This window comes from Coffea arabica, chromosome 1c, assembly GCF_036785885.1.
Source record: "Coffea arabica cultivar ET-39 chromosome 1c, Coffea Arabica ET-39 HiFi, whole genome shotgun sequence".
In the NCBI taxonomy this organism is placed as follows: domain Eukaryota; kingdom Viridiplantae; phylum Streptophyta; class Magnoliopsida; order Gentianales; family Rubiaceae; genus Coffea; species Coffea arabica.
This window is the reverse complement of record NC_092310.1, coordinates 57,958,056-57,972,813: the sequence shown is the minus strand read 5'-3', so window position 1 is coordinate 57,972,813 and position 14,758 is coordinate 57,958,056. Positions and strand designations below refer to the sequence as shown.

The 14,758-nt window shown below is 37.9% G+C and overlaps 2 protein-coding genes across 3 annotated transcripts; one reads left to right on the top strand and one right to left on the bottom strand.

Moving 5' to 3' along the window:
- Positions 1-2,832: 2,832 nt before the first annotated feature.
- Positions 2,833-7,259, top strand: LOC113714770 (long-chain-alcohol oxidase FAO2). Of its 2 annotated transcripts, XM_072082198.1 has the most exons (4): positions 2,859-2,873; positions 3,079-3,403; positions 3,541-3,813; positions 5,296-7,259. In XM_072082198.1, the coding sequence occupies exons 2-4, from the start codon at positions 3,149-3,151 to the stop codon at positions 7,057-7,059; spliced, it is 2,292 nt and encodes a 763-aa protein (XP_071938299.1). In that variant the 5' UTR covers positions 2,859-2,873; positions 3,079-3,148; the 3' UTR covers positions 7,060-7,259. The 2 variants fall into 2 exon arrangements, with proteins under 2 accessions (XP_027094638.2, XP_071938299.1); XM_027238837.2 differs by having other exon boundaries at positions 2,833-3,403.
- Positions 7,260-8,004: 745 nt separating this feature from the next.
- Positions 8,005-13,141, bottom strand: LOC113714763 (succinate--CoA ligase [ADP-forming] subunit beta, mitochondrial). The gene is made up of 12 exons (XM_027238825.2): positions 12,767-13,141; positions 12,414-12,524; positions 12,121-12,232; positions 11,548-11,612; positions 11,124-11,201; positions 9,770-9,844; positions 9,493-9,645; positions 9,221-9,355; positions 8,976-9,140; positions 8,669-8,791; positions 8,361-8,432; positions 8,005-8,243 (listed from the first exon to the last, which is right to left on the bottom strand). Exons 1-12 carry the CDS (start codon positions 12,866-12,868, stop codon positions 8,169-8,171), a joined length of 1,266 nt encoding a protein of 421 aa, XP_027094626.2. The 5' UTR covers positions 12,869-13,141; the 3' UTR covers positions 8,005-8,168.
- Between the last annotated feature and the right edge of the window lie 1,617 nt (positions 13,142-14,758).

The following is a 14,758-nucleotide window of genomic DNA, read 5'->3' as shown; positions in this document are numbered from 1 at the left end:
ACCCAGCTGACTGTGTTCAATTGTCTCTAATTGCGAGACAAAAGAGAGGAAGCGAAAACCGAACTTCAGGAAAGAGGAGTAGACGATACAAGTCAGTTGCATGTGCATATAATCTCAAAATTTCCTATGATTAACTGATATGAGTTGGATTGAGAAATTTTTCCACGCAAATTCAATCAGATCGTTTTGCAAATGCCGAAATGGTTCAATCAGATTTTTGGACCAATACTCTTATCGTTTTCCCTGCAAACAAGCCAACTTGTTGATTGACATGGAAATGTGCATTCGGAGCATATGCACTCGTTCTACATGGGGCGGCAATCACTAGAAGCCATACGCGCTTGTTGTGAGACCCGTATCCAAATAACTTCTGATCTGAAGTAATGGTCCCTTGCGAAAATGCCCCAAATTTTTTCTTAGGAAAAGTTGGATTTCGGGTTTTGTCAAATTCCCATCAGCAAACAAACGAAATACTCCCTCAGCCTCAATTATTTTATCATGTTTCGGAGATCTTACTTTTCAACGAGACAGTGGTTCAAGTGCGATATTTGTACTTCTCTTTTTTAATCATCATACCTTCACGAATTCAAATTTTGAATTTGAATGATAACATGCATGCACATCGAAAGAAAAGATTAAAAATGTGCTTTAATTTTCTCAATATGACAAACATTTTTAGAACATAGAGTTACTGACAATTTCAACGGACGGTAAGGCAATTACCCAAGGCTACGGGTACAAGTACGTCAAGTACGAGCGAACCCGTGCGGCATTGGCACGAAGAAAGGAGTGTCCGACCGACTGGTTTGCTTTCAATTGTTCGTCACGTTTGGTCTAGCAAAGAATGCCAAAAAAAAGTCGGCAGCGCCATGCAAAAACTTCTGCATGTAATGTGGACCTGTACATTTTTGCATTCGTTGTGGAGGCTTTACGTGCTAAAGAGGGAAGGTTTTACGTGCAAAATGGGGATGATTTATTTCCTAGCTTTTTTGTTTTTTGTTTTCCTTCTTTTGACATTTCATCGTAAAATGGGGTGTGCATGCAAAAACTTCGAATGCTTTTGTCGAGGGTATTGCACTAAAATAAAAAGAAAAATATGTATTATAATAATATAAAAGCCGAGGTGCATGTCGGTGGTTTTTTTTTTTTTTTTTCCTTTTCCTTTTGTACTATTGGTGCATGTGAATGTGCGAGTGACAATTGTAAGAAATGTAAGTTGAGTGTGTTTGGACAGCCAATTATTTGACCAAATATATTTGCTGACATCACCATTACAATTTCCAATACACCTTTTTATCTTCCCAATTATTTTTTTATCTCACATACATCATATCACAAAAAGTGCTACAGTAAAAATATTTCAAATAACTTACAATCCAAACATTTGCGAGAGAGTACCCAATGATGCCAATTTTTAGACGTGACGTGGCCGTTCCTATTCAGCGGTCATATTAAGATTGAGCCTAGTAAAATTTGCACGCAATTAAGCCCGTTGCTTACAAGCAATAATTATCTTCTCAAGCAAATTAGACAGTAGTTTACTAATTTGTCAGGACGACTACTACTTTGAACGAGTTGATAAAGTTGTAGTAGTAGTTGATAAAGCCCAAACAAAATATGATTTCGTGCCGTTGCTTTCACATTATACCTGTCAAACAAATCCACTTATCTAAATTTACCCATACTCGTCCATGAATAGATGGGGTATTTTTACGTTATAACTGTCAAACAAACCCACTTACCTAAATTTACCCATACCTGTCCATGAATAGATGGGTATAGGTATCTTAAATTTTTGCATATGGATATAAATGGGTTACCCAATAATATCCATTTAATAAATGAGTATTATTTGATAACCCATCAAACCCATTTAGAATTGTCTTCCCCCAAATCTCCTCTCTTTCCCCATCCTTTTTTTTTTCAAATTTTTCATTTTGTCATGATGTTAACTAATTTTGTTTCATTATTATTATTATTTGTTAGTTTTATCTTATCATTTTATTTTATTCTAGTTTGTTAACTTGCTCATTTTTCAGCATTACCAATTTATGACAAGTTTTAGCCTCTTTTCTTACTTTTCTAAAATGAAATTTTAAATTTATACATGAAAAAATGCTAGAAGTTCAAATTTTTTGGATTAAGTTTTTATATTAACTTTTATAGTACTTAATTCAAAAATTTATATTCTTGTTGTTTAATTATTAAATAGTATGTAATTTTGCAACATAGAATACGGATGAAAAAAAGTTGATAATTAGGCTTATTGAGCATTATAAGTAAATATTTAAAACTAATGATTGGTGTAAAGAATGGTATAAATTAATAACTTAGGTTGCAAAAATGAATTTAAATGAATTTACAAAAGTTAAAATAAATGGGTTATAAATGGGTAATTGGGTTATCCAATTCATTTTTTGACTTACCCATTTATACCCATCTAATAAAATAGGTATAAATGGGTTGACTCACTTATACCCATTACCCATTTTACCCAACCCAAACCCGCCTAAATCATCCATTTTGACACCTCTACTTCACATTCACTAACAAAAAAAAAAAAACTAAACTCCAGACCCGATCGCTGTCAAGATCTTCTACAACCAATACCAATCTTTTAACGTAGTAATAATAATAATAATTTTTTATTTGTCAACATAATAAAAATGATAGTAATTATTAATATAGGGAATATCTCTGAGACGGATATTTCTTCGGCTTCTCAACCAATGGAAATGGGAATCCTTGTCAACATTGAGAGGTGGGGGGCGTTTCCGTATTCTACACCAATTTTACAAATACTACTACATTAACATTTAACAAGCAGTGCTACTGTGCTAGTCTTCGACTTCCAGACCAGCAATGGCTATCGGGTATCCACTGGCTCTCCAAGACGCCTTTTTTTAACAAAAAATATTCCACCAACAAGAGGCCAAAATGGACGGCAGGACGTCAAACTAAAACAAAATATCATCTAGTTTTGTTGCTTTTACCAAATTCACTGCAGTATTCCTTTCTATTCTTCGTTCAGTTCACTATAAATATGTGAAGCTGGAATCTTATAGTTTGACCTAACAGGCAACATTTTGTAGCAACGCCAACACGGGAAGTGAGTATATATATTATCCACTAAAGATAAAAAGAATAGATGGAGGGAAAAGAAAGCCATCATCGTCATCATCCCTTGTTGACCAGAGGTAGAAGAGGTGGAGGTGGTTATAGTCATGGTTTCAGCCCATCTCAGATCCAGGCACTCTCTGCTGTTTGCGAAGCTTTCCTACCATCCCTTTCTCCTCCCTCTGATGCAATCTCCCACAGTCAAGGGGATCCTCAGCTTCATAATGAGGCGGCACTTGAATACTATTACAAGGCTTCTGGATCCCAGTCTCCCTTTCCAGATGAGGTAAATTCCTAGTGTTTGTGTTAGTCCTCGCTCCTCCATTAGCTTTTCTAGTAATCAAGACTTGTTCTGGGTTCCTTTTGTTCTTTTTGTTTGGACGTACATATTCTTGCTTTTGAGTGCTCCTGGGGACTGTGCAGGTTGCGGAAATTTTGGTGAAGCGGGGATTGCCTGAAGGACTTTCTGTCGTGAAACTAGTTCTGAAGCTTTTGTCAACCAGACTGGGAACACTTTTGGTTTGTGGATTAATCTGTTTGAATTGGAAGTGGCCATTTGTTCACAGGTTCTCCGAATTGCCAGTGAAGAAGAGAGAAACCATACTGCAGAAATGGTCCACAGAAACTTTTCTGATCCCCTTGAGAATCGTCTTCTTGATGATCAAGATCATGTGCTGTTACGTTTTCTTCTCCTGGGTAACTTCCCTCTTCTCGTTACTTCAACATTTTCAGATTTTCTCCCTTCTTATGTCTAATCCTCAAGACAGCTCCTTTTCTGTTATGGTAGTAACATATTATTTTTACCCCTATTTTATCTCCCGGGAATAGGGTAGAGGATAGGGTTGTATGGTGACCGGCAATAGCAGGCTATCCAAACAAATAAGATTAAAAATTAGGTTGAATGCAAACTTTAATTGTCGCAATTGATTTGCATGGAAGCTGTGGGACGGCAATAGTACGCTATCAAAATTGTGAGAATTAACCTAAAGTGATTTATTGAATTCGTTCGAATGATAGTTATGACGTTTATAATACTCCCTCCGTCCCACTTTGATGGTCATGTATTCTTTTTTTATTTGTCTTAAATTGTAGTTCACTTTCCAATTGAAGAATGTAGTTGTATTTTAATTTTCTTAAAATACCCTTATTCAATGTAAGTAGTTATTACTATAAACCTACCCCATTTAATGAGAGTTGATTCTTTTTTTACCATCAATTAAAGTTCCCATAAAGTTGTACTATATTTAATGTGAGGGTATTTTAGAAAAATAGCAATCTAAATTTACTTTTCCAACAAAGTTAATTATTTTTTCTTAAATTGTGTGAAAAAGAAACAGGACTATCAAAGTGGGACAGAGGGAGTAGTTACAATTCAAAGAAATTTATTAGTGAGTTTTTCCCTATTCTAAGTAACAAAGGGGTTATTCAGGATTTTTGAGAACAAATTTAGTATACTGGATCTATATTATTATTGAAATGCTGATCATAAGGGAAGTATGTGTAATTTTTAAAATTAAATGGGAGCTTGTTGTGGTAATCAGTAACTTAGGGAGGTTTCTGAAATTATCCCTTGAGTAAAGGAATGATCTTACATGTGTGCTATGTGGGTCCCGCTTAGGTTATCTTTGGATCGATTTGCTGATGCTGCTGTGTGTCTGATATTATTTGGGTGTGTGTGTTTCGTTCCGATTCCGGAAAAAAAAAAAAAAAAAGGAATGATCCTACAAAAAGTCAAAACAAAGGAAGTCGAAAGTGCCTTTACAGACGGATGCTATTAAGCTTGCTTGATGGGCCCGGATCTGTCTACGGTGGGCGAGAATAGACACGTGTGAGGAAATTAATAATGGCCAACCTGCGGAGAATAGTGGTACTGGAAGTTGGACGCGCGTGATTGAATGGATAGCAAGAAACGGTTTGGACCAAAGCATTAAAAAAAAAAGAAAAAAAAATGAAAGCAGCGTGTAGTTTGTAATGGGACAAATACGAGGAAATCTGACATGCATTCTTGGATTATTTTACTCTTTAATAGTTATTAGTTATTACTCACATTGCAGAAGTTGCGGTTTTAAGCCATGTCTTTCTTTCCACTGATTAACGTGGTAAAAAAAGCAAAAGATTTTTTTTTTTTTTTTTTTTGGGTTTTTTGTGCCTGACTGTCCTGGTGGAAACTGAATGCAGACTGATGAGAATTACAAAAGTCGAACACTGGATGCAATTGGGTACAATACAGACGCCAGAGAAGACAAGATCAAACCCCGCGAGGAGAGGCCTCTCGAAAAGGGCGTAATTGAAACTCTGTACGAAAATGATTCTACCCTGAAGACATCCCTCATCCAGAAAGGTCTCTTTGTGGAAGAGGAACCAAATGAGGACTTGTACAAGATCAAATGCGATGTGGTGATCGTGGGCTCTGGTTGTGGGGGTGGGGTGGCAGCAGCAATTCTTGCGGCCTCAGGCCACAAAGTCCTTGTGCTTGAGAAAGGTCACTACTTTGTCCCAGAAGACTATTCAGGACTCGAGGGACCTTCCTTCGAGGAACTCTATCTGTCAGGGGCGAAGCTGACGACTGTCGATGGAAAAGTCTTGCTTCTGGCAGGATCAACAGTTGGGGGAGGCACTGCTGTTAATTGGTCTGCTTCAATCAAAACTCCGGATCATGTTCTAAAAGAATGGTCAGTGGATCGAAAGATCCCATTTTATGGAACCTCTGCGTATCAATCTGCTATGGATGAAGTGTTTAAGAGGATTGGAGTAACCAAGAACTGCACGGTAGAAAGTTTTCAGAACGAAATAATAAAGCAAGGCTGCGAAAAGCTCGGTTTGGAAGCGGGACAAGTTGCCAGGAATTCTTCTGAGAATCATTATTGTGGTTCTTGTGGTTATGGTTGCAAAACTGGTGATAAGAAGGGGACTCACTCGACGTGGCTCGTCGATGCTGTAAACAACGGGGCAGTGATCCTAACAGGTTGTAAAGCAGAGAAATTTATTCTTGGAAATAACAAAAATGAGGAGATGAGAAGGAGATGCAGGGGTGTGATTGCAGCAGTTGAAGGTAGGAACATTACAAAAAGGAAGCTGCACATTGAAGCCCGGGTGACAATTTCAGCTTGTGGCTCTCTTATGACACCCCCTTTACTTGTATCCACTGGGCTGAAGAACAAAAACATCGGTCACAATCTTCACCTCCATCCAGTTCTATTTGCCTGGGGATATTTTCCGGAGTCCAAGTCGAAAATAAAAGGAAACAGTTACGAGGGAGGAATTATTACTCGCCTGCACAAGGTGCAGACCGGAGATTCGAACAACAATTGCATCATAGAATCCGCAGCGTTGGGCCCTGGAGCGTGTGCCTCTTTGCTTCCTTGGATATCAGGGAATGACATGAAGGACCAGATGAGCAAATACGCTAGAACTGCAAGGATTTTTGCTTTAATAAGAGACGAAGGTTCAGGGGAAGTGAGAGAGGAGGGAAGGGTTACATATCATTTGAATGAGATGGATAAGGAGCATCTCAAACTCGGGCTCAGACAATGCTTGAGGATTTTAATTGCTGCAGGAGCTGTTGAAGTTGGAACTTACAGGAGCGATGGGCAGAGATTAAGATGCGATGGGATCAAGAAAGAGGATGTGGAGGAGTTTCTGGACACAATTGTGGCAGATCCGGGGCCAAAGTCTGCGGCAGAGTATTGGACAATATACTGTTCTGCTCATCAGCTGAGTAGCTGCAGGATGGGATCTACTGAAGAAGACGGTGCAGTGGATGAGAATGGAGAAAGTTGGGAAGCAGAGGGCTTATTCCTATGCGATGGAAGTGTTATTCCCAGTGCAATTGGAGTTAATCCCATGATCACCATCCAATCAACTGCTTTCTGCATCTCCAAGAAAATTGCCGAGTCCCTAAAGCAAGGGAAGTTCTGTTTCGATGATTCTTCAAGGGCTTGATTACTTTTATTTTAGTCCACAGTCTACCTGAGCAAGTTCACTTTTTCCTTTTACCTGTGTGTCGTAAAAGAGTAATGTTGTAGCATCAAGTTCCCAGAGGGAAATGATTGTGTAGTATTTACTTTCTCACCTGTATGGAAGCCGCTCTGCGATTATGTAAAAGTTACTTGAGTGGGAATAAATAAAGTGGACTTCTTTAAGTTTCGACCAAAAGGGCGGCCAGCAGCCTGCGGCCTGCCAAGTGTCCATTGAAGATTGCAAAATCTGAGACAAAATACTTTAGATGAAGAAGGGCGCTCCAACTTCAATTGAATCAGGATCACGGCACAGTGTCAAAGAATGGTTTCCAGACAGATGATACCATCACAGCCCCTCTCTGCAATATCCAGAAATAGAGTTCTAACGCTGTGCCCAGGGACATGCGACTACATTGATTCATTAAGAGCTCAATTCAATTTCAATTTTGGATGTATTGAAACTCCAAATCGAACAAGAATTAAAACTCCACCAAATTTCAAATCGAGTTTGAATTTATACATATTTATCTAGTTTAGGCTCGATTCGATTCGATTCACACATATTCTTTCAACAATAACATTGTACACTTACACAAGGTTATGCATGTGTTATTAATAAATTAATAATAAATATTAAAAATTCAAGCTTTTGAATTGAGATATTATATCAAATCAAACTCCAACTCAAAGTTTAAGCTCGCATAGGATTCTAGTGTGAGCTCAAAATTTCGAAACGAGTTCAATAGGTCAAAAATTCAATTCGATTCGATTTATTTACAACTCTAATCCGAGGTCGGCAGCTTCGGCACGAGTGTAAACTTCTCCCTTGTCAGTTGAAATACAAACCAGGACATCTCGAAAAAATGAACCAAGCGCTTATAACCATAACAAATGTTATGTGAGCTTATTAGAAATTTTCCATAGCAAATAAAAAATCGCGCACTATTTTCATTGACAACAATGAAGAATTGTTAACGCCTCCAAGCCAACTTTCAGGGACTTGAGCTCCACCATCCAAAGGGGAAACAAAAAGGTAAACAAAAGCAATTGAGCTTAGACAAAGGAAAACGTTAAATGGTCCCAAAGATTCAACTAGCGGGTTGCTTTCACAGCTTTCTCAGCTGCGTCGTCCAAATCTTCGGCTGTAATTAGGGTCATGCCACTTTCCTGCAAATATCGACGACATGGGATATCATTTCAGTTTCCTAGTCTGTACTTTTATTCATTTTTGAAACTCAGGAATCTTGATGTTCTTGGGTCAAGATTGAACTTGTATTAGTTTACCTTGAGAATCCTCTTCCCTTGTTCAACATTAGTACCCTCGAGACGAACAACTACAGGTACTTTCAATTGAACCTTCAAACAAAAGCCAAAAAAATATATAATTAAAACCTATTACAATGATGTCAAAAAACTCCTTAAAGATACCAGGAAAGCCATTAATGGTAGTAAAACAAATATTTCACAGCCTGTTACTTGAGAAAGGGGAAGGCCAATTAAAACAACAATCATCTACCATGAAAGACAGAAAAGCAGAAATTCAATATGATGCAATAGGTTGATAAATGAATGTCAAGCGTATCATGACAAACCTGCTTAGCAGCATTTACAATCCCACTAGCTATTACGTCACATTTCATGATGCCTCCAAAAATGTTTACCAGGATTGCTTTCACCTTGTCATCCGAAGTCAAAATTTTGAAAGCCTCCACAACCTACTCAACAACAATGGATACTATCTAAGACATCTTGTTTATCAAACAACAACAAATTACTTTGTCATATAATCCTTTGAACGGGTCTGTTCTTTCTATGATTCCCTTTCCACAAGTTAAGTTGGATGATACAATAAAAACCCTACATCTGCTGTTACAATATCAAATTGAAAATCAGATCTACCTGGTCTTCAGAAGCATTCCCACCAACATCAAGGAAATTGGCAGGAGTTCCTCCATGGTATTTAATTATGTCCATCGTAGCCATAGCTAGTCCTGCACCATTCACCATGCAACCAATTTCTCCATCCAAACCAATGTAATTCAAGTCCGCTTTTGCAGCATCAACCTGCGAATAAATAATAAATTAATGTTTCAGCACCCGTGATGGTACGTAGACAGTTTGATCACATGAATTACAACAATTACCTCACGAGGATCTTCTTGTGTGGGGTCACGAAGATCAAATATCTCCTTTTGACGGTATGCAGCATTATCATCAAAGTTGAGCTTTGCATCAGCAGCTACCAATTTGTTATCAGACGTCTCAGCAAGTGGATTAATCTGTCCAAAAGGAGATCAATGATAGAATTGCAAACAAGAAAAATTCACCTAGTCCTTTCTTGAAACTTAAGATATTGGATATTGATGGCAACAAAAGGATTGTGAAGCAACTTAAAGATATTACAGAAAATTCTCACTTCCAACAGTGTGCAGTCACATTTACAGAAAAGTTCATATAACTTCTTCACTTGCTCAATTGAATCATTTCTATCAGCTGCTTTGGGAGCCAAACCATCAACAACTTTGGCAGCATCCTCATCCGTGATTCCTTTAAATACATCAATAGGTACCTGAGGGAAAACCAAGCCACAGAAACTTCTATTACAATTTAAAAAATAAGTAAATCCGCAAAAATGGATTGCAGTTGGCATGCTTTCCACTCAATGTGCTGCAAGCAACTGGTGAAAAGACAACCTTTATAATCATGTCAGGAAACTTTTCTGCAAGGTCTTCAATACTTGTTCCTCCCTTGCTACAGGCAATAATAAGCTGCAAAATGAAAAGGCAACACAAGAATATCAACTCAAGGTTCACCAACTACACCAAATGTGATCACTAGGAGTAGAAATTTTTACGTAGTTTTAATCCTGAAAATGATAATCTCAATTTTTTACTGTCTCACGCATTCATTGGATACACATTGCAAAGTCAAATGCTCAAACACCGCATTCTGATTCCATCGACGAGGAGAAAGGCCCAAATATAATTTATTCCAAGGTGAAATTAGGGACCAAACTGCACACATTTAGATAACTACAAGCTGCATAATAGGATTCATGAATCCTATTTGCAAAGGGTACTCAACAAGGCTTTTCGTAAAGAGTACTCAAGTAAGGCATCTAGTGGGAACAAGCAAACTTCAGTCATTAGTACTGTGGCAAAGATCTAACAGAAGACCAAACTTGTGCTTCACATTTATAAAACCCGTACCTTTTTTTTTTTGCATCAACACTTTTATTATAAAGCAACTTCATATAAATAGACATCCAAGCTACTGGAAAAAGCACACTCGATGCTCATCCATAAAACAATTGCATGTTAGGCATACTATTTAGGACTCTGGAAATTTTGAACAGAATCCTAGTACCATCATAAGCTTGGATCGGCAGAAAATTCAGTACAACACTCATGATACATTTTAATGCACCAGTCTAGAGATATCAAGAGATCACATCCAGTTCCATATCTAATCTGAAGCGCAACATGTGAAAGCATAAATGCAGAAACATGAGTAGCCATCCATTCCTCATCAAGATCCAATTGGCCAACTAAAATAATCGCATGCCATCTGGATATCAAAATTCACCCATTTTCAGACATAGACTACACATGAAAACATTGATATACATGTATGCATGAATTTACATATCAAAATTGTAAGTCATCAGCACTGCCAAGTACCCTCTTCCATTTTATATTACATCCTTCTCACTCCACCAAGTTCCCCAATACACGTACATAACTTTCTCCCAACAATGCTATTGACTCCCCACTATACACCCAAAATCCACAACATATGCAGCAATTTTATTCAACTAAGTAGCTTTGCAATCCTCCTTTATTGATCAAAATTGAACTTCAATCCTTGGTGTTTTACTGTGTAATGGCAATCGCTTTAGCTAAGGAGTTCGATTATGATCTTCCCCAAACACAAGCTTCCAGAATAGGATGATGACTAACCACAACATAATTAGATGTTGAAAATTCTTAAGATAGTTCTTGTTTGAGCTAAATCAGACAATTAAGCATCAACGACTTGAGAACTTACAGGACCAGCAGATGCCCGATCAAGGATTATTGAGAAGTACATTTCGTTCACCAATGATAACTTTTCACACAAGTAAACCTGAAGTAAAAGGTAAGGTGCAGTGAAACAAACTAGCCAAAGATTAAAAGTGAAATAAACGAATCACTTCATTGAATATGATACAGAAACTAATCGGCAACATAATCTCAAAGGTGCATCAAAAGCTGGATCTACAACGTAAAATCTAAAATGTAAAATCACTTTAAAGTCTCTTGGGAATGGATATTCTCGAAGACTAAAGATCAAAGTCTAAAGACTATAACCAAAAAGAGAGAGAGAGAGAGAGAGAGAGAAGCAACATCATGTGGAGTCATATGATGCCAAATTTCAAAAATTACTTTTGCATGTAAAAAGAGAATATAAGAAGGGGTAAAATATGCCAAACCTTGCTAACTATCTTTCCTTGAGGGCCAGTTTGTTTGGTAACAAGTATCTGTCCAAGCATCTTTCCTGAAAGTAACCAACATGAAAAACTTAAATAACAACAAATTTTGTGATGCACAAGGTTTTCCAAAGATAAAATTCAATTGCTTAGCTCAACCTAAAACAAGGAAGGTCTGTTTTTAATCATTAGTTCCTACAACAAAGTGAGCTACAAATTCTTCTCAAGTTCAAAGTCCAAAATTACATATCTGGCTTACATGGACTTACAACTGGATTTTTCATTACTCCTCTAAAGCAGTTTTTATGTCCTAGGCATATGCACTAGGGCATGCTAACCAATCCAAACAGGTTTGCACTTTGAAGTGCTACATCAACAGCACGTATTACCAAAGAAACCTAGCAAATTGGTGACTAACTTTCCAAGATCTTGCATAAATTGATAAAGGTAAGGCCATTGCCATTTCAATTACTTAATTATCAGTAACATATGCTTTTATATCAAAAAAGAAATCAGACATCAAAATGCAACAACCAAATCACAATTATGTTGACAATCCAGAAGGGAATTCCATACCAGCTGTATCTTCAACTTGGTCAGACTTGACTATGTGAACTCCACCCTTAAAACCATTCTTAAAAGTTCCAAGCCCACGTCCGCCAGCAAGAACTTGAGACTTGACCACAATCTGCATGAGAAGCAAATTAGCACAAAACTAGAAAAGATAAAAGGGAGTGATCCTCCAGGCTCGAAACATTCAAATGTTACAATTTCAGCATTTCCTAAGCTTTCTGAACGGAATACTGCTTTAGAACCTCAATCGAAGCCTACAATTATCAAAAATCACTCTGCGAAATGTTATTAATTACCTCATCTTTGTCGGGGAAGACAGACTTAATTGTTTTGCTGATGTCTTCAACAGAAGCAACGGCTACACCTTTTGGTACATTGATTCCATATTTGCCCATCAATTCAGCACCCTGACATCACACACATTCAGAAAATCTCGATCTTCACACAACACATACACACGAGGGATCAACTATCGGAAACAGAAATGACAGTTCAATGTTATCATACCGCAAAATACCAGTAATCATATTCAACGGAACGAAAGTAACGTTTCAGCAGGAAAACCCAAATAATAATAATTATCATTATTATTAACCAAATAAACAAAAAAGGAAAAAAAAAGGGAATTGTGCGGAGATGAGTGGGGGACCTGATATTCATGGATGTTGAGGCGGCGAAGCTGCTGCTGCTGCCATTTTCCGGCGACGGAGAGAGAGCGACTGGCAAGCTTGCCGAGCAAACCTCTTACCATGCTTCAGATCCTCACTCTAATAAACGATGATCCAGTAAAATTAGAAGGTAGAGGAAAATATCGAGGCGAAACCCTAACGCTCCTCCAAAGATAAAATTAAAAATAAATAGGGAATGCAAGTGCCGGAAGCCGTGTCTTGACCGTCTGTGGCGGCCACGCCGGGAAAAAGGAAATTTAATACTAGTACTTACTACTAATTACCCCTACCAAAGCTAATAACTCAAAATGGGACCTTTGAATTTTCTTCTTTTTTTTTTTCATTTTTTCCCCACGCATATGACATATGTATATTCCTCCTCCTTTTTTCTTTTTCTTTTTTTTTTTACACATATAAATTCGTTACCTCTCACCTTGGGCCCGTTACTTTGGTGTTGCCACATTTGGTGTTTCAGAGGCACATGGATTTTGTTTGGGCCGAAAGAGCGGGGATGGAAGCCCAAATCTGCTCCTGCATCGGCCTAGTTTAAGAACGCAGATGATACGGACTAAGGCTCATTTGGATAAACCCGATTTTCAAAGATCCAATGGACTAAATTGTGGGTTGTTGGAGACAAGGTGTATCCAAGTTTTGGCCATATCTTGTCACAATCTAGGCTATTGAATGTTTAAAAATCGGATCTATCTAAGTTTTCGCCATGACAACAATCTTATCTTTTATTTTTAGGGATTAATCTTTCTGACAGTTTACACTGTACACTGTCAACGTTGAATGACAACTATACAAATTTTAAATTTAAAATTCAACTTTTACACACATATCATAAATCAAACGATAATAGTATATACACTACTGTCTGTCAGTGTACATAAAATTTATTTTATCTTTAGGTAAATTAAGGCAGCGAGACTTTAAATGAACAGTAGAGGTTTCGTCCGGTTGCAATTGCTTGGTGGGGCGTTTAAGATATTAGGCTTTGAAGAAGAGGTGTTAGTGGGGGTTCGCGTTAATTCTTCAGTCTCCCTTTTGGTTTGGATTGAGCCTGCTTCTGGGCTTCGTCAACTCTTTTTGGAGGGGATGATAATATGATGGATTGTTTGGAAATCTCGCTTGGTTTACTTGGCGGGCTGACCAATTAGTGCAAACCAGGATTCTTGGGAAAAAGTTGGATGTGCAAATCTGCATTTTTGGTACATACTTACAGGACCATGGGAAGCAGGACCGCAATCATTTTGGTCCATTAACGGTGCGGGAAGCAAACCGCATTATGAAAATGAAAGGGCAAAAGAAGGAAAAATCGCACCGGCAGGCAGGAAGCGTAGTTGTATAATTGCACGTGTGATACATTAACAGCTATCAATCACTGATAAAAACTAACCACTAGGCTTTTGAGCTGGTTACCGCCACCAATGCATTAAAGTTTGGTGGGATTGCACTAATTTGTCACAATTAAGTGTGATCTTACTTAAAAAACCCAGACCCTCCCCTGGCGATGATTCAGTTTCCTTCGGATTATCTCAAGATCTGCTCTTCCTCTTCTTCTTTTAGTGCAGGAAACTATCGTATCGGTAAAAAAAAAAAATTCACTGATAATAACTCATAACTGATGCCCTGATCATCTTTAGAGCTTGCATGAGGGGCATTCTTGTATTTCCGCATTCCAACAGAGGCCGTTTTCCTAAAAGCAAAGATGATGCTAATACTTAATCGATGGTCAAGACAAACCTCGTGCACCTGTTGGTCGATTGGGTCTCCAACGTTCTCATCAGTAGAGTAGAGCCAACTTTGTTGATCCTTAAAAATACTTATGAGCCCACTTGGCTGCTTCCTTTGCACAAAACATCTTGGATTCGCATGTATAAAAATATCCTTTCATGGTTTCTTTCAGCTCCTTGTGACCAAAAGCTAGCAACAAAATATTTGTCCAGTCTTCAAGATTACCGAAACCTAAA